The 18,446-nt window shown below is 45.6% G+C and overlaps 1 protein-coding gene across 1 annotated transcript; it reads left to right on the forward strand.

Moving 5' to 3' along the window:
- The first annotated feature begins 432 nt into the window (after window positions 1–432).
- Window positions 433–17,994, forward strand: PRDM13 (PR/SET domain 13). The gene is made up of 4 exons (XM_070764910.1): window positions 433–579; window positions 4,523–4,654; window positions 5,029–5,149; window positions 16,441–17,994. The coding sequence occupies exons 1-4, from the start codon at window positions 433–435 to the stop codon at window positions 17,988–17,990; spliced, it is 1,950 nt and encodes a 649-aa protein (XP_070621011.1). The 3' UTR covers window positions 17,991–17,994.
- The last annotated feature ends 452 nt before the right edge of the window (window positions 17,995–18,446 follow it).

Raw genomic sequence — 18,446 nt, forward strand, 5'->3', positions numbered from 1 at the left:
TTTGATTCACCAGCGCCTTTTCTTTGCCCTTGACAAATTGGATTTTTAGGAATGGGAAGGTCGCCTGGGCCATTGTTGGTTGCCCCATTCAAAAAAAAAAAATAGGCCCTTGATTATGCGGAGGGAGGGAGGAGGAGAAGAGGGGGGGGGGTCGGGAAAAGCGCCATGTGACCCCTCTCGCAGGGAACTCGGCAGCTGCTCCAAGCGCTCAACTTCTCTCGCCCGCCCCAACCAGGCGCCCTGGAGCACCCGTCGAGCCCTCGCCGGGGAAGCGATTGAAAAGGCGGTGCCCCCCCCCCACCGGCCGCGTCACTCTGCGGGCGGAGAGAACCCACCAGGGCGGCTCAACCCCCCGCCGCTGCTCAGTCCAAGCGGCGTCCGGCGTGGGACCAGCTCTTCCCAGCGCCGCGGTGCCCTTGCCCAGAGGCAGCGATGCTCAGCAGCCAGCGGCCCCCGCCAGCCCTCGGCATCACCGCGGAGAGCAGCATCCCGGCCGGCCTCCGCCTGGGTCCTGTGCCCGGCACCTTCAAACTGGGCAAGTACCTGTCCGATCGCAGGGAGCCGGGACCCAAGAAAAAGGTATTGCTCCCACACCTGGGCGGAAAGCACAGGGTGGGTGGGTGGGTGGGGAGACCCCTAAGCCCAGACGGGGAAAAGGGAGAAAGGGGAACAGATCCTTTTTGGATGAGGGAACAGCACCCAAGAGACCCTATTTTTCCCTTCCCTCCTCCCCGCCCGTGGAAGGAATGGGATAGGCAAGAGTTTGGGTCTCTGAGGTTTCTGGGGTAGATGATGGTGCCATTCAGATATTTCTTTCTTTCTTCATGTAGAATAGAATAGAATAGAATTTTAATGGCCAAGTGTGAATGGACACACAAGGAATTTGTCTTGGTGCTTATGCTCTCAGATGTAAAAGATACATTTGTCAAGAATCATGTGGTTCAACATTTAATGATTGTCATAGGGGTCAAATAAGCAAATACTGTACATGTGAAATATATTTATTAATTTTGCATTGTAGTGTCGAGTAACAACATCCCCTAATATTGCACACCGTTGATATTTGCAGATTGAGTCTGTAGTTTGTCAAAGATGCAATAAATTACAGGTGATCGTTTGAAACTTAATTGAAAAAAATGTTCAGGTCTTTCTGATGCCGTTCAGAGGTTAAGATTTAAGAGAGAGAGAGAGAGAGAGAGAGAGAGAGAGAGAGAGAGAGAGAGAGAGAGAGAGAGAGAGAGAGAGAGAGAAACAGACGGACAGACAGACAGATAGACAGAGACAGAGACAGAAAGAGAGACAGAGACAGAGACATAGAGAGATGGAGACAGACAGACAGACAGACAGACAGACAGACAGACAGACAGACAGACAGACAGACAGACAGACAGACAGACAGACAGACAGACAGACAAATATTTACTGGCACGCATTATTTGTCCTTCTCCATCCCCGAATGGCTTTTTGACACTCAGAATAAGCCCCCACCCACCCTTGATGTTTCTTCCCAAAATAACCTAAAGTCGAGATTCATAATGAAGACGTCATTAAAAGATCAAAGAGGTGCCGATATGGTCTTCCGAAGCGGGGTGAAAGTGGAGGCGGCCTGATCCGGAACCGGCCCTTCTTGACAGGAAAGGTTGTTGGACCGGGTAGGTACTGAAAGGAAAGTCAGCCGTCAATGAGCACCGCCACCCCGCAGACAGTTTTAATGAGGCACCGGTGGTCTTCATTCTAGAGACTGTTCCCACGGAGGTACAAATATGGACAACAACAACAACAAAAGTTTGCAAGCCGTGGATTCATAGCCTGGCCTAATTTTTCCCCCCACGCGCCTTTGCCAAGGTCAGTTATGGGGCAAAGAAGAACTAGGCAAATTTTGTCCTGGAGCTTTGGACCCCGTTGGAGAGGCGCCAGCCGCATATCCCAAGCCGTGGCTGGCATATTTATTCTATCTCCGTTTTTTTCCAAGCTGAGTCATGATAATAATAGGAACGTTTTGATCCGGATGAGATATTTATTCAGCAAAAGGAATCGGGGCTGCAGGTCCAACATACAGCTCTGTGGGGGCACAATCTGAGGTTAGTTGAGGGAAAGATCAGAAGCAACGTGAGAAAATATTATTTTACTGAAAGAGTAGTAGATGCTTGGAACAAACTTCCAGCAGACGTGAGTGTTAAATACACAGTAAATGCCTGGGATAAACATATATCCATCCTAAGATAAAATACAGGAAAGAGTATAAGGGCAGACTAGATGGACCATGAGGTCTTTTTCTGCCGCCAATCTTCTATGTTTCTATGTTTGTGTGGGACGTTAATAATATTGACGCATCCCGACCCTATAAAATGGCTTCCAGAATAGAAATGGTTTTAGGGATAGGTGGCTTTCTCCAGATGAATCTAAGAGGAGGCAACTTGGTCCCCAAGTCCAGCGATCTGTCACAAGTTCCCCCCCCCCCATCCACCCTTCTCGGATTCTGAATAGCCTTTAATTGTTTTTAAACGCCCTGCCAGACTCTTCAAATTTATTTCTCATCTGGCTCCCTCAATTGCTCCCTTTAGCATTGCCTTTTGTAAGAACGGTGTTTATTGCGCAGTCTTTCAAACGGGGTAAGCTCCTCGTTCCCACTCCGTCCCCCCCCCCAACTACCATGTTCAAGCAGATTCTGAAAAACGAGAGAGTTTTGATGACTAAACCGAGTCACCTATGGTCCCGAATCCGATTAGATGATTCATTCATTAATTGCACTGAAGAGGAATCTAAAACCAGATTCTTTGCCTGGGTGGATGGAAAATGTTCATAGAACCGTTTTGCAATTAAACTTTTCAGTGGAGTCGGGGCACAGAAAGTGAAAGGAAAAGGAAGGGTTGGGTCCCCCCCCCAACAAAAACCCCCAACCCCTGTTCTTTTTTTTTTTCAATTGCCAGGAATTTTTCCGAAGCAACACGAGGGAGATCTGTGTCACTTTCTGCCTGCTGTGAGAAAATAGGGCAGCATAACTCACTTCGAAGCCTCAGATTCTTGGAAGTAAGGCTAACTAAAACCAGAAGGACTTACTTCGAAGGAAGATCCTTTATGGCCACGGTGTCAGCTCTATCACCTGAACACCAGCCCTTCCATTCAAGTGGATCTGGCGCCCTTCCTTTCCTCCCACTGTGCCTAGGCAAACCCATTCGGAGGTCCTTTTAACAGAAATAAACGAAAATCCAAAAAAGGCAGCCACTAGGCTTCTCTTCCAAAGGCGGGACTCCTTTAAAGACAATCCAAATTTACCACTCGAATACATGGGCTTTTATAATAGATAGATAGATAGATAGATAGATAGATAGATAGATAGATAGGTAGGTAGGTAGGTAGATTAGAGAGACAGACAGACAGAGAGACAGACAGACAGACAGACAGACAGACAGACAGACAGACAGAATTCTTTATTGGCCAAGTGTGATTGGACACACAAGGAATTTGTCTTTGGTGCATAGGCTCTCAGTGTACATAAAATAAAAAAGATACATTTGTCAAGAATCATGAAGGACAACACTTAATGATTGCCATAGGGGTCAAATAACCAATGAGGAAACAATTAATATTAATACAAAACTCTTAAAGATACAAGCAACAAGTTACAGTCATACTAGTGCTAAGTGGGAGGAAATCGGTGATAGGAATGATGAGGAAAAAAACTAGTCGAAATAGAGGTGCAGACTTAGTAAATAGTTGGACAGTGTTGAGGGAGTTATTTGTTTAGCATAGTGATGGCGTTCGGGAAAAAAAGACCTGTTCTTGTATCTAGTTGTCTTGGTGTGCAGTGCTCTGTAGCGACATTTTGAGGGTAGGAACTGAGTTTATGTCCAGGATGCGAGGGGTCAGTAAATATTTTCATTGGCCTCTTTTTGACTCGTGCAGTATATGGAAGGCGGGTTGGCAGCAATTGTTTTTTCTGCAGTTCAGGGGGTTTTTTTTCAGTTCAGCGCTGTAAATCCAATGTCCATTAAAAAATCAACAACAACCAAGCACCACTCGCTGCACTCAATCGCCTAAACCAGGTTTAGTTTGCAGCAGTAGGATGCGATTTTCTGCATATTGACCCCGACGGCAAGCCACGATTGAACTTCACTTCGGAGCTGGTTCAGATAGCAAGCGTTTCTTGGCTGCAACAGTTGGCTAAAGAGCTGGGGGGGCGGGGCGGGGGGCGATGGATAGGTCCAGTGACAGGCTACCAAAAATTTTACTACCACACTATGGGCGTGGCTTATGCATTTTCTTTCAACACCTTTCAGTGCAAATTAGGTGCTCTGGGGTGGAGCTCCATTTTCGCTACCCCTCTGCGTCGGCCCCCCCACCCGGGATAGGTCCCTTCTCTTTGCCAACGGCAGCAATCCTTTCTAGTCTCCAGAATGGTCATTGGTTAGATCCCCTCCAGTGTTGCCGGTTTTCCAAGGCGCGCCCTGCAAGGCAGCGCAAGCCCACTTGCCAAGTCCCTGGACCTTAACAATTGACCGGCTTCCCCTTGTTTTTCCAGGTGAGGATGCTGAGAGGGGAGCTGGTGGACGAAGCCGGCGCCTCGGCCGTGGAATGGATCGGGCTAATCCGGGCGGCCCGACACGCCCAAGAACAGACTCTGGAAGCGGTGGCCGATCTGCCCGGGGGACAGGTACTGGCTTCTCTCCTAGCTTGCTTCGGTTCACCGGATAGGCGGATTGGGCAGAGGTGGGCTGGTGAGGTGTGCTCGTCCCCGTGGCTCTGAGTGCTAGCGGAGTCCAGCGCAATTCTGCTACGGCACCTGGGCAGGTAGCGAAAACGCGCGCGGAGACGCAGGTGCGCCCAGGGCGCACCTGCGTCTCCGCGCGCAATTTCGCTACCTGCCCAGGTGCCGTAGCAGAATTGCGCTGGACTCCGCTAGCACTCAGAGCCAACGTTCCACCTTAGCAGCTCAACTCTGCGGATAGGGGCCCCTCAAAGCCTTGGCCCCCCCGCCCCCTGAGCCGCCGGAGGGTCTCAGTCTCTCGTTTTTTTAACCTCCTTTAGATTTTCTACCGGGCGTTGCGAGACGTCCAGCCGGGAGAGGAGCTGACCGTGTGGTATTCCAACGCTTTGGCGGAGTGGTTTGATATTCCGCCCACGGCGACCCCGACTCACGACGAGAAAGGTAGGCACCTGGGATTGAGCCAGCATCTGGGCTCTGGCAGAGTTTGGCAAATTGCCGGGAAAGGGCGCCGAAAAAGAAAGTTGAAAAGTTCTGGAATGATAATGATAATGATAACGACAACAATAAACAAACAGCAACAATAACAATAAGATGATGATGACTATGATGATAGTGACAATAACAACAAACAAACAACAACAACAACAGTAAGATGATGATAGTGACAATGACAACAATAATAAAAACAACAAACAACAATAACAATAAGATGATGAAGATAGTGACAATGACAATAACAATAAGATGGTGATGATAGTGATAGTGACAATGACAATGAAAAAGAAAAATGACAATGACAATAACAACAATACGTTTATTTATAATGCCCTTTTTAAACAAAGGGCATAACAGCAAGCCATATAAAACTAGCAAAGACAGATAGTAGGCAATACACACACTTAGCTAATGAAACTACTAATGAACTAATGAAACCACAACATTTGTTAAAAACCTTCCCAACCTCTCCACTGTCCTCCCTTCTTACTGACCCCCAGAACAAGGGTGTTTCAATCTGCTGAATCAAAGTAATCACTTCCGGAAAGTTGCGATTAATTTTCATTGTAGGTAGAATCGTCCGGTCCGACCTCATTTTAAAGTTCTAAATGTCTTTAATTCGGAGGAATTCGACCCTTATTGAGCCCAATGGAATTAGTACATACACACACATCCCATATCGGATCTGGCGCAGCACCCGTGACTTGGACAGAGCAGCCTCAGGAAAAGACAGCGTCCTACCTCTCATCACGCCCGGTGTTCATCTTCAGTGCTAAGAGGAATGGAGGAATAGAATTCTTTATTGGCCAAGTGTGATTGGACACACAAGGAATTTGTCTTTGGTGCAGGTGCGCTCAGTGTACCTAAAAGAAAAAGATGCTAAGGACGCAAAAGGAGGCGATAAGAAGCTGTGAAGCCACCTCGAGCCTCCTATCAGCCCCTCATAGCTTACCTCGTATGGCCAGGCGCTGCTGTTTAGATGGCAAGCCAAGTGCCAATGGAGATTCTCAGTCATCCAGGTCATGGTTATAGCATTTAGCATTTAGACTTATATATTGCTTCACAGCCTTCTCTAAGCGGTTTATGCAGAGAATAAGCATCTTGCCCCCCAACATTCTGGGTCCTCATTTTACCCACCTCGGAATGATGGAAGGCTGAATCAATTTTGAGCCTACTGAGATTCGACCTGCCAAACTGCTGGCAGCCTGTGATCAGCAGAAGTAGTTTGCAGTACTGCACTCTAACCACTGCTGTTTTTTCTTTGAAGACATTTCGCCTCTCATCCAAGAAGCTTTCTCTTTAGCTCTGACCTGACAAGTCAGAGCTGAAGAAGCTTCTTGGATGAGTACTGAAACGTCTTCAGAGAAAAAAACAGAAAGTCCAGTTAGTTGACTCTGGGAAGGGGGGTGGGGGTGGGGGTGAGGGAAAGCACCTTTGGGACGGCAAGCCAAGGTTCTTGAAAGAAGAGAGAATAGTTAACAAGCCCTAACGTACACTATTTTTTATGTTTTAAACACGAAACTTAAAAGACGCTTTATTTGGCAGATAGATCGATCAATCAATCAATCAATCAATCAATCAATCTGCCTGCCTGCCTGCCTGCCTGCCTGCCTGTCTCTCTATCTATATTCATCCATCCATCCATCCATCCATCCATCCATCCATCCATCCATCCATCCATCCATCCACCTATCTTGTAGGCAGCCCCAATCTGGTATGACTCTGATGTCCTGTCTAGAAAGGCCTGCATTATAATTTTAGGTGCTCCCGACTCCCGAGGTCTGCTCCCGAGGTCAGGGTTTGCTTTCCAAAGTTTCGGTCTAGCATTTGTAAACTTGGAGAAAATTCCACGTCTGAGTTTAAAGAAGCCCCGGTATACCCTAGACTGGGAACGGTTCTAGATTGCTATGGGAACACATTTCCGATTTACATATACAGGTTTGTAGTGCATCCTTTCTTGAACATGACCTATTCTAGCACGTTGTACTTTGATGTTCTCAATCAGTCACGTGTAAAAACTTTCTACATCCCCTCTTAAGAGACCTCGTTGCTTCACTGTATTCTTCCTAACCTTCCTAACACTGGGGACACCTTTCTTTCTTTCTTTCTTTCTTTCTTTCTTTCTTTCTTTCTTTCTTTCTTTCTTTCTTTCTTTCTTTCTTTCTTTCTTTCTTTCTTTCTTTCTTGAGTGATTCGTCATTGTTGGTTACAGCAATTTTATGACAAAGTAGTCAACCCTTTATTCTGAGCCAAGGTTGACTCAGCCTTCCATTCTTCCGAGTTGGGTAAAATGAAAACCCAGATTGTTGGGAGCAATATGCTGACTCTGTCAACCACTTAGAGAGAGCTGTAAAAGCACTATTAAGCAGTATATAAATCTAAACGCTATTGCTATTCTAGGATAAGGAGCTGGAGAATAATCAAGCCAATAGCAGGTGGGCAATTTCTGGGCAATCCTACAGGAAGTGTAAAGCCTTTCCTGACTTCCTAATCTAGTTTAAAATCCTGAGATTTCCTAGCAGCCTCCCTTCTCAATTCAAACTAGGTCTCACCCTTTCTTTTTTCTTTTTAGCTCAGCCAAGGTCTGGCAGTCACCCCAAAAACCCTATCTTGTTTTCATTAAGCTCGCTATCCTTGTCCCTTTTCCTGGGAGAAAGTCTCATTTACATCCATCATCATAGCTGCACTGTCCATTACTCTGATTAAAGTGCTCTCCTCTTTTGAAGGAGGAGGAGAAGGAGGAGAGGAGTTGGTCTTGCTTTTTACTGTTAATAGAGTAGAATAGAATAGAATAATTTCTAATTTAATCCATTAGATTACCATATTTTGGAGTATAACACGCACTGGACTATAAGACGTACCTTAGTTTTGGGGGAGGAAAATAGGGAAAAGAATATGCTTACCAGATATTCATCTGGCTAGCGTCCTTACTTTGGTTAGCTTCAGCACATTATTTTATCTCCTGGTTAGGGCAATAGAATAGAATAGAATAGAATAGAATAGAATAGAATTCTTTATTGGCCCAGTAGGATTGGACACACAAGGAATTTGTCTTTGGTGCATATGCTCTCAGTGTACATAAAAGAAAAGACACATTTATCATTATGAGATACAACACTTAATGATTGTCATAGGGGTCAAATAAGCAACCATGAAGCAAGCAATGTTAATATAAATCTTAAGGATACAAGCAACAAGTTACAGTCATAAGTGGGAGGAGATGGATGGTAGGAACCATTGAAGAAATAAATAAATTTTATATTATAGTGGTGATAAGCCATTGGGAACATACAACAGGCTCCTCTTAAGTCCTGTGGTTGCACCATGGATAAGTCCACAGTTAGAATTTGTCTTTGCCAGCTGGGTGTGAGGATAAGTGGTACCTGAGCTGTTCTGCAATCAGACAAACCAATAAAGGGTCGCCCTCTTCTCTTAATGCAATTATTTTCTTGGGCCACTCTTAGATTGAGATGGTGATGGGACCTAAGCTTCATTAAGCAATAGCAATAGCACTTAGACTTATATACCACTTTACAGTGCTTTACAGCCTTCTCTAAACAGTTTATAGAGAGTAAGCATATTACCGCCAACAATCTGGGTCCTCATTTTACTGACCTTCGAAGGATGGAAGGCTGAGTCAACCTGGAACCTACTGAGATTCGATCTGCCAAATTGCTGGCAACCGGTGATCAGTAGCCTGCGGTACTGCACTCTAACCACTGTACCAACCAAGGTGACTTCTGACCTAGGCCATTCTTAAACACTACAACTAATAAATACAAGAGCATTTCTTTTAATCACCAGCACCTCGCAATGAGATTTCTGCTGCTGACAAGAGCTACTCACAAGGTTCCCAGGAACGAAGCCTTCTCTAGAGTTTTTAAATGTATAGTTAATCCAATTAGGACCAAAGAGGTTGGGTTCACGGTGAATGTCCCGCAGGGTAGCAAAACCCCTCTGGAAGGAGTGAGATTCAAAGCCCCCCCCCCGACGGAGTTTATTATTTATTAATTTATTGAGCCCATCCCTCAACTTCCATCCTTGCTTCGGGATGCTGCTAATCTGAAACCTATAACTCCGACCACGCCTCGTTTTAAATCAGGGGCCTCCAACTTTGACAAGTTTAAGTCTGGAGGACCAGAATTCTGGGAGTTGAAGTCCTCCAGGCTTCAACTTGCTAAAGTTGCTTTGCTGGCTGGGGGAATTCTGGGAGTTGAAGTCCTCCAGGCTTCAACTTGCTAAAGTTGGAGACCCCTGCTTTAAATGACGTTAGGAAAACTTCAAAGGCGTTGTGGAGAACAATCTTGTTTCACTCAGAGATTCTCATCAAGCCCTTGGGTGGCGGAGGTGGGGTGGCTCATATAAATGAGGTTCCTGCTTTTAAAATGTTTTAGTAAATTTTCATATTTTATAGTTATTAGATTGTTATATTTAATGTTGTACACCACCCCGAGTCTCCTCGAGAAAGGCGGCATAGAAATCGAATGAATGAATGAATGAATGAATGAATGAATGAATGAATAAATAAATAAATAAAAAACTTTTCGAGAACCGCTCGAAGAGACCGGGCCGAGTAGAAGTGTTGGAACCGCTCCATTCAACCGGTGCAGATTGAGTAAACGGGGCTCTTCGCTTCAAACCGTTGTGTTTCTGCCTGTACGGGCGGAGAGGAGGGCAGGAACCAAGAAACTTTCCAATTTAGGCTTGCTACTATATTCGAGCCGTTGTCGCTTGGAACTTACAGATCGGTCACAATTTCTAGTATGTTAAGTCTTCCATTCTCAGCAAAGAGTTGACCAGTGTATTTCTTCCCACACTTTATTCAAACCCCATGGACCATCAAGTTGGATTGAGAGTGTACTATGAACCATTTCTAACAGGGATCGAGTTGGATCGAGAGGCTTTTCTCAGGGTCACTCATGCCATGCCTCACCTCACGGCTGGATTATTGCAATGCGCTCTACATGGGGCTAGCCTGGAAGAGTGTTCTGAGACTAGAGTTGGTCCAAAATGCAACTGCCCGAGCTGTGGTGGGTGTGACCAGATACACCCAGGCTACACCAGTTCTGTGCCAGCTGCACTGGCTTCCTATCGGTCTCCGGTCACAATTCAAGGTGTTGGTTATTACCTTTAAAGCCCCACATGGCGCATGGCCAGAGTATCTTGGAAACTGCCTTCTACCACATACCTCCCAGCTAACAGTTAGATCCCACAGGGTTGGTCTTCTCCGGGTCCCATCAGCTAAACAGTGTTGGGGAAAGAGCCTTCTCTGTGGTTGCCCCGACTCTCTGGAATCAGCTACTTCCTGAGATTCGCATTGCCCCCCATTTATTGGCCTTCCCAAAAGCCTTAAAGAGTTGGCTTTTCCGACAGGCCTGGGACCATTGATCAGGTGTGTGTGTGTATTTACTGTGTGTGTATGGATGGCAGTCATTATTTTAAATTGAAATATTTTAACATTGATCCATGCTTATTTTTGTGGTGGGCTGCCCTGGGTCTCTAGGGAGTTGGGCGGCATAAAAATATAATAAATAACCAAATAAACGTTAAAGCGCTTATGACCCTTCCAATTGGGAAGCCGATACGATTTGTTGGAGACAGATCAAAGCCTTAAAATTACCTTTGTTGGAGTTCTCAGCCAAAGCGGCCAAGGATGGTGGGGTAGCATCAGCCCCGTTATATTTGGCCGGGAGGGGGCGGGACTCCAGGATTCTCTTCACTTACAGTCAGTATACAAAAAACTGTTAAGAACCGCCTATACTGAGCTTGGCTGTCCAGTCGAGTCAGCAAGCAAGAGTAAGAAATCCTAATTTATGGAAGCAACGCTTCATTAGATCCCAGAAGTTTTATAAAACGCTTTCAAGTTTTGGAGAACTCTTCATTAGACAAGTTGGCAGAAGTCGTGTAAGGGAACCTAAGCAGAAAACCCGAAGTACGTCTGTACCAGATTAGTGCTTAGGTAGAGTGTAGGAGAGCCTTTGCGCCTTGCAAACTGTACATTCCGATCATGCCTTAAAACGGTTTCTCTCCCCCCGCCAAACCCCCCACAGCTTTGTTTTGTTGGCTGTAAGGTTTTAAAGTTTATTCTCTCCCCCCTTCCCGTTTGCAAGATGAGCGGCCAGATAAATCAATCGATTGATTGATCGAATAAATGAGTGAGTGAGTAGGTAGGTAGGTAGGTAAGTAGGTAAGTAAGTAAGTCAGTCAGTCAGTCAGTCAGTCAGTCAATCAATCAATCAATCAATCAATCTTATTCCAGCAGAAGGGAGGTAATTTCTTCAAGTTTTTTAAAAAATCATTGGGAAACCAGAGCGAAGGTCCATCTCCATTTTTTTAACGGATTCGGATTGCTGTAGGTAGATGTATTTGTATAGATGAAATAACTTGTTATTTATGGGCTTAAATAACTGAAGGGAAACTGAAAATATAGAGTTTGGCCCATTTTTCTCAGCGCAAAATCACCCAGCTATTATAGGAATTACAACTACTAGTTTATTTGTGAGATTTGGTATTTCACCCAGCACTTCCTTTTAGAAATCTTCCTGAGAAGTCTAGAATAGAAGTCTAGGAATAGGCTTCCATGTCTATTCATTCCACACAGACACACGCTTGAGCCTGTGATCTGAAAAAAAAAGTTGTGTCCCCATATTAGTGGGAATGTGTTATTAATTAATGTATTAATTAATTTTGTATGCCGCTCACTCCTGAAGGACTCAATGTTCATTCTTGAGTGACCAATGTAACACGATAATTCGATCTTGTTTTAAAATTCGTTTTATAGTTCGACTCAGATAAGTTTGCAAAACTTCCAGATTTTTTTTTGGTTGCCTGCCGTTTGACCAATAGCTTTTTAGTTCCCTATCAAAAGTGATGGTGTTTGAAGTCTTCTCTTCAAATCCGAAATTTACTTCAGTGGGGTCTCCCCCAGTTGACAACCGAGCTGAAAAGACGATATATACACTGCTCAAAAAAAATAAAGGGAACACTAGAACTGAATGAATGAAATATTCTCATTACTTTGTTCTGTACAAAATTGAATGCGCACAACAGCATGTGAAATTGATTGTCTATCAGTGTTGCTTCCTAAGTGGACAGTTTGATTTCACAGAAGTTTGATTTACTTGAAGTTATATTGTGTTGTTTAAGTATTCCCTTTACTTTTTTTGAGCAGTGTATATTTTGTCGACATCTTCCCTCACTCTGAACTTAGTGGATGCTGCTGGTTAACCGGGAGATTTAATATCGCGGTCACCATTTCGGCACAATCTTCGCTTTTTCCTCTCCATCCATAAACCACCCAGTCTGAACCGAGTTGCTATCACGGGACAACCGGAACATTGCAGGAAGGGAGCCCGAAGGCCATTGGCCTTATTAAATCAGCCGATTCCTTCTGGCCCATCCATCTAAGGCCATTGTCTTGTCTCGTAACGAGGGGTTCATGAGCGTTAGATTGCCCTTTGTTTCCAGAATCCGTTCCCTGACATACGCTACCTATTCTGTCCGCGTCAACAGATGGGCCGCCGGATCCGAGCGTGAAGACGGCAGCTGCTGGCGCTGGCCGCCTCTTCGTGCCCATAAACAGCCTCGCTGCAGCGCTCGCCGCCTTCTTCAGCTTTACTCCTTTTCCTCCGCTGTCACTTTTTCGCCCCCCTCCCAAAAAAAGTTCTCAACGGAGAAAGGTGCCAGCAACTGATACGCATTATATAGTCTTTCCACTTTTCTCAACAGTCAGATGCGGATTAACTATTTGCAGCCCGATTCAGATTTCCCAAAGACTTGGGAATTGTTTTTGATCATTCCAGTGCTTTCGTGTAACTTATCTTCTGGACAGAAAATTGGGATAGAAATTACACAAGCGATGGAAGTATCGTGCAGTCCTCCATTTGGATTGCAAAGAAGCAGCGGCAAGGTTCTTTTGAGACTGCAAACTTAAGCATGACAGGTCTGCTTTGTATTTACTAAGTTATATTTACTAAGTTAGTGTTTGGCATCAGACAAATTAATAACAGGCAACGTATCACTGGTTAAACTCATGGTTTCTTATGAAGAAGAATTAGACCTTAAAATATGGACTGACTCAGTAATTTTATGAATTATAATCTATATAATGTCTACAAAGGGTCTTTGTTCAAGAATGGTTACCGTAAAGCATAACATAATGTTTTGAGAGGTTGAAGAGTTTTGCTGCTGTTTTATGAATGTTAACATTTTGAACACCGGATTTCATTTTATTGCCTATTTATCCTGGATAGAGGCAGAAATCTCTTGTTGCCAAAGATAACATGCGTCATTGGAAGATGTTACTATGGAAAGCCCTGATATTGAAAAGGACATCATTAGGCTTTCCAGAATAGGTGAAGAGGGATAATTCAGGCAGCTCATTTTGTAACAAGATATGATTTGTCTATCTGTGGCACTGCTAGTGGTTGCATTTGTTGCTCATAAAGAGTAGAGAGAAGAAATGGAGAGGAGTGAAATAAGAAGGAAATGGCATTCACAAACGAAATTCAAAAATTGTCCATAAAATATAAAAGTTGCAATTATACAGAGTGAGCAGTATACCTGATATACATAAGAACTCATTAACATACTCAGAGAGACAAACTCATTTTGACAGAAGGCAAGAGATGTTACTGAAATCAGATTATTTGTTTTATAAAAGATCTTGTATTTTATTACTGACTCAACTTAAATTGAAGATATCTGTTTATGACATTCTTGCCTGCTCAGTTAATCAGATACCAAACACATTCATGACTAGAGCTTAATTCTGCAATTGTAATCAAGGAGATGGCTTCTAGGTAAGAAAGAGGAGAGCAATCTGGCTTCCCCAGTAGCTGCACATTATGTGCGTGCATCTTCCAGAACTTGTACTATGAGTTGGGCTGGTCAGTTCAGATTTTTGTTTGCCAGACAGATTGAGTGATTCATGTTAAAGTAGTACATCATTAATGACTTGATATGCTGAAATCTATAAATAGGTCAGAGCAGGGCTAGGAGTATTGATAAAACAATTAAGGGGAATTATCAATGAACAACCAGTGTCTTCCGAAATATCAGATGTGCAAGATTTGTACTCTTTTGAAATTGACAAATGGGATTTGCAGGACACCAAACTTGGCCAGGAAATGTTAGTTCAGTGCTTGTTATTTCAAAGATAATTCAGGCTTGCCATAATTGTTAAATGATCCATCCATTTTATGTTTTAATTCAGAATGTGATCAAACTGGACAACTCTCCTTTGTGTTGCCCTCTCTATTTCTAGTATAAAAGCAAAAAAAAAATACTGTAGACCAACATAAAAGATTACTCTTGATCCCCAGTGTTAAAAAAGTCTTAAAATAAATCAATTAAAATCAAGCCCTTTACCTTAAAGTTTAGAAATAATAATGAATGTATTTTATATGGAAACAGCTGCTTATTTGAAGTCCTTGGGACGAGATCAATAGGTAGAAGTGTCCGTTCTAGTCTAAACATCTGGCTGAATGTGTGAATAACCATAATGTACTGAATTTGTGACTCTAGGGCAGTGGTCCCCAAACTACGGCCCGTGGGCCACATGCGGCCCATTGAGGCCATTTATCCGGCCCGCCGGTGAGTGACAAGAGCACAGGGAAAAGAGAGAGAGAAAGAAAGAAAAAGGAAAGAGAGGGAGGGAAGGAGAAGTGGAGAGGAATGAAGGAGGGAAGGAAGGAGAAATGGAGGGAACAAGGAAGAAAGAAAGGAAGGAAGAATGAAATGGAGGGACAGAGGAAGGAAGGTCTGTTTTGGGGGGGGGGTAATTTTTTTAAATTTTTCTCTCAACACACATTCAAACAACACAGTGTACCATCTAATTTTCCGTGAATAAAATGCAGTATTTTGTTAGTAACTAATATCAAAAAGGTTGCAAAGGTTTTTTTTTCTAATTTTGTCATCCAGTTACATTCATTTTTTTAAATTAAATTTCCTCCTTAATGTTCCTTCAAAAAGTGCAACACCAATTATATTTCTAATTTATTAACCATTATGAATTTCATATATGAATTTCAGACCTTCTCCCCCCTCTAAATAGTACATTCCCATTTTATTTTTTACTTTAAAACAAGGTATGTGTAGTGTGCATAGGAATTTGTTCATAGTTTTTTTTTATAGTCCGGCCCTCCAACAGTCCGAGGGACAGTGAACTGGCCCCCTGTGTAAAAAGTTTGGGGACCTCTGCTCTAGGGGCTGCAGAGGTATATTGATTAAAACATTTCAGAAGTTCTATTTCTAAAGTATTATGGTTACTTTCTACCATCCCTACCATTCTCACAATGGTGTGACTACAATTGCTTAGAAATAAGAATGGAAGAAGTCATGGAAAATATGTCAGATTCGGCTTTATAGAATTTACTCTCATTTTTGTAATGGGGAGGAGAAAAGAGAAAAGAATCCTGCAATATCCTACTCCTCCTCACTCTACTTTACTAGCAAACATGCTTTTGGGCCAGCCCACCCAGCCCATATAACCCTGTTTAGAATAGAATAGAATAGAATTCTTCATTGGCTAAGTGTGATTGGACACACAAAGAATTTGCCTTTGGTGCTCTCAGTGTAGATAAAAGAAAAGATACATTTATCAAGAATCATGAGGTAAAACGCTTAATGATTGTCATGGGGGTCAAATAAGTAATCACGAAACAATCAATATTAATAAAAATCTTAAGGATACAATCAACAATCAATACAATGGAGACTAAAGTGATACATCAGTACCCTGTGAAAACCAAGATGTGCAATTGAGAGATTGTTGGGAAATTGTTTAGACTCATGGAGTCCAAAGGAACAACTTAATGGGGAATTACTAATTAGGGAACTACTAATGGACAGCAGTTACACCGACCTCTGGTTCAACAGATTTACCAACAGGCCCCTATCATCTTCCTCCCCTTCCTATCTCGAAATCCTTAAACTACACTGCTCAAAAAAATAAAGGGAACATTCAAAGAACACATCCTAGATCTGAATGAAATATTCTCTTTTAATACTTTGTTCCGCACAAAGTTGAATGTGCTGACAACATGTGAAATTGATTGTCAATCAGTGTTGCTTCCTAAGTGGACAGTTTGATTTCATAGAAGTTTGATTTACTTGGAGTTATATTGTGTTCTTTGAGTGTTCCCTTTATTTTTTGAGCAGTTTATTTTGTCGAGTCGCGCGCCGTCCATTTAGGCTTGTGGGTAACAGCTCTCCCGGTTTGTTTTCCCTTAACTTAGGCGAGGAGCGCTACATTTGCTGGTACTGTTGGCGGACCTACAAGTATCCCAACAGCCTCAAGGCCCACCTCCACTTCCACTGCGTGCTGAACCACGGCCGCGGCTTCGCAGGAGCGCCGGACCACCATCACCACCATCGGCCCGGAGAGCTGTTCGGTCCGGCTCTGAAACTGGCAGCCGCGCCCCCTCCGAGGCCCCCTTGCCCGGCCGCGTCCCGAGACGCCGTCAAGCGGGAATCGAGCAGCTCGCCGCCCTCAGCCAAAGCGGGCGGGAGCGGGCGCAAAACCGCCAAAGCCGAGCAGGAGCGAGCCTTGGATATGAGCGTGGGCTCGGGAAGGGGCCCAGGACAGTTTTGGGGCCTGCTGGGCAGCGCCTCAGGAGGCAGCAACGGCTTGTCTTTCTATCCCGGAGTGAGGTCGGCTTTCAAGCCCGCCGGCCTGGTTAAAGAAGACTCAGCCGCTTTTCGGGAAGAGGGCAAAGGCGGCGGCGGGCTCAGCAAGGCCTTGGGGAGTTTCAAGCCCGGCCGCGTGTGCGGCCCAGCCGGCGGCTCCCGTCACCCGCCTCCTCACACCAAATGCCACCCGCCGCTCGGCCCGCCGCCTCCCTCTTCTTCCGCGACGGGCCTGACTTATTCCGGCGCCGTCCGGGGTTTCCCCTTCCTGGCGCCCTTTGAGGAAAACTCCGCCTTCAAGCACGTGGAGCGCGGCTTCTCGGCCAGCCTTCCCCCTCCTTCCAGCCGCTACCCGCGTTTGGCGGGCGGCGCCGGCCTCCACCTGGAGCGTTTCGCCGCCGCCTTGCCGCCCTTCGAAGGGCTAGGGCCCTATTCGGCCTCCGGGGACTGCCCGCTTCCGCCCCTCCTACCTTCCTTCGCCGTCTACAACGGCGAGCTGCTCTACAGCGCCCCCTGCTACCCGCTCAACCTCCATTTTGGCAACTTCCTCAAGTACCCGGAGGCGGCGCCTTATTTCGGCGGGGCCGCCGCGGCTGGGCTCCACCCGGCCGAGCTGGGCTCCGACCGCGAGGTGGCTCTTCGCACGCATCCGTTCTCGGAGCTGGCGGCGGCCGAGAAGAGCCGCGGCGGCCGCCTGGAGAACTTGCCCGCGGTGCCGGCGGGTCCGGCCGGCGGCAAACCCAAGACGGGCCACCTGTGCTTATACTGCGGCAAGCTCTACTCGCGCAAGTACGGCCTGAAGATCCACATGCGGACTCACACCGGCTACAAGCCGCTCAAGTGCAAGGTCTGCCTGCGGCCTTTCGGCGACCCCAGCAACCTCAACAAGCACATCCGGCTGCACGCCGAGGGCAACACCCCCTATCGCTGCGAGTTCTGCGGCAAGGTCCTCGTCAGGCGCCGCGACCTGGAAAGGCACGTCAAGTCCCGGCACCCGGGCCAGAGCTTGCCCAAGGGCGGCGCCGAGGAGCTCCAGGAGCCAAAGAGCGACAACGAGAGCGACGTCGACGTCTGCTTCACGGACGATCAGAGCGATCAGGACACCGGCAGCAGTGGCGGCGGCGGGGGCCACGACTGCCGGGCCAAAGAGCAGCAATGAAAATAAAACAAACCAGGGGAGGGGAGAAAATGCCATTGGGAGGGGGGTTCGTCTCATGCTTGGCCAGGGGGTTGGATTAGATCAGGGCTAGGCAAAGTTAACTCTTCTATTGCATGTGGACTTCAACTCCCAGCATTCCTGATCCAATCATGCTAGCTCAGGAATTCTGGGAGCTGAAGTCCATATGTCATAGAGGAGCCAACTTTGCCTATCCCTTCCAACTCTGTTAATCTGTTAAATCCACGATTGGAGGAGCTACTGAGTGTAAGTACCCAATTCAATCGACATAACCGTATCCCAGGGCTAGAAGAAAAGGGGAAGCTGTTCGCCCAGCTGCTTAAATTCAGGGGTATTCTAAGGCCTGCCCTTAAGAAATATCAGGTGGGCATCATCTGCTTTCCCCAGGCTCAGCTAAAAGGAGGCAATGGCAAAAAGTCTGCAGAGCTGACCAAAACT

Source organism: Erythrolamprus reginae, chromosome 1 (assembly GCF_031021105.1).
Source record: "Erythrolamprus reginae isolate rEryReg1 chromosome 1, rEryReg1.hap1, whole genome shotgun sequence".
NCBI classification, from domain to species: domain Eukaryota; kingdom Metazoa; phylum Chordata; class Lepidosauria; order Squamata; family Dipsadidae; genus Erythrolamprus; species Erythrolamprus reginae.

What these genes read in the sequence shown, in the direction of transcription:
- PRDM13 (XM_070764910.1), top strand. Translation starts at nt 433, where the DNA reads ATGCTCAGCAGCCAGCGGCCCCCGCCAGCCCTCGGCATCACCGCGGAG. An exon ending in CCGATCTGCCCGGGGGACAG is followed by an intron (nt 4,655 to 5,028) that starts GTACTGGCTTCT and finishes AACCTCCTTTAG; the next exon opens with ATTTTCTACCGGGCGTTGCG. An exon ending in CCCGACTCACGACGAGAAAG is followed by an intron (nt 5,150 to 16,440) that starts GTAGGCACCTGG and finishes CCCTTAACTTAG; the next exon opens with GCGAGGAGCGCTACATTTGC.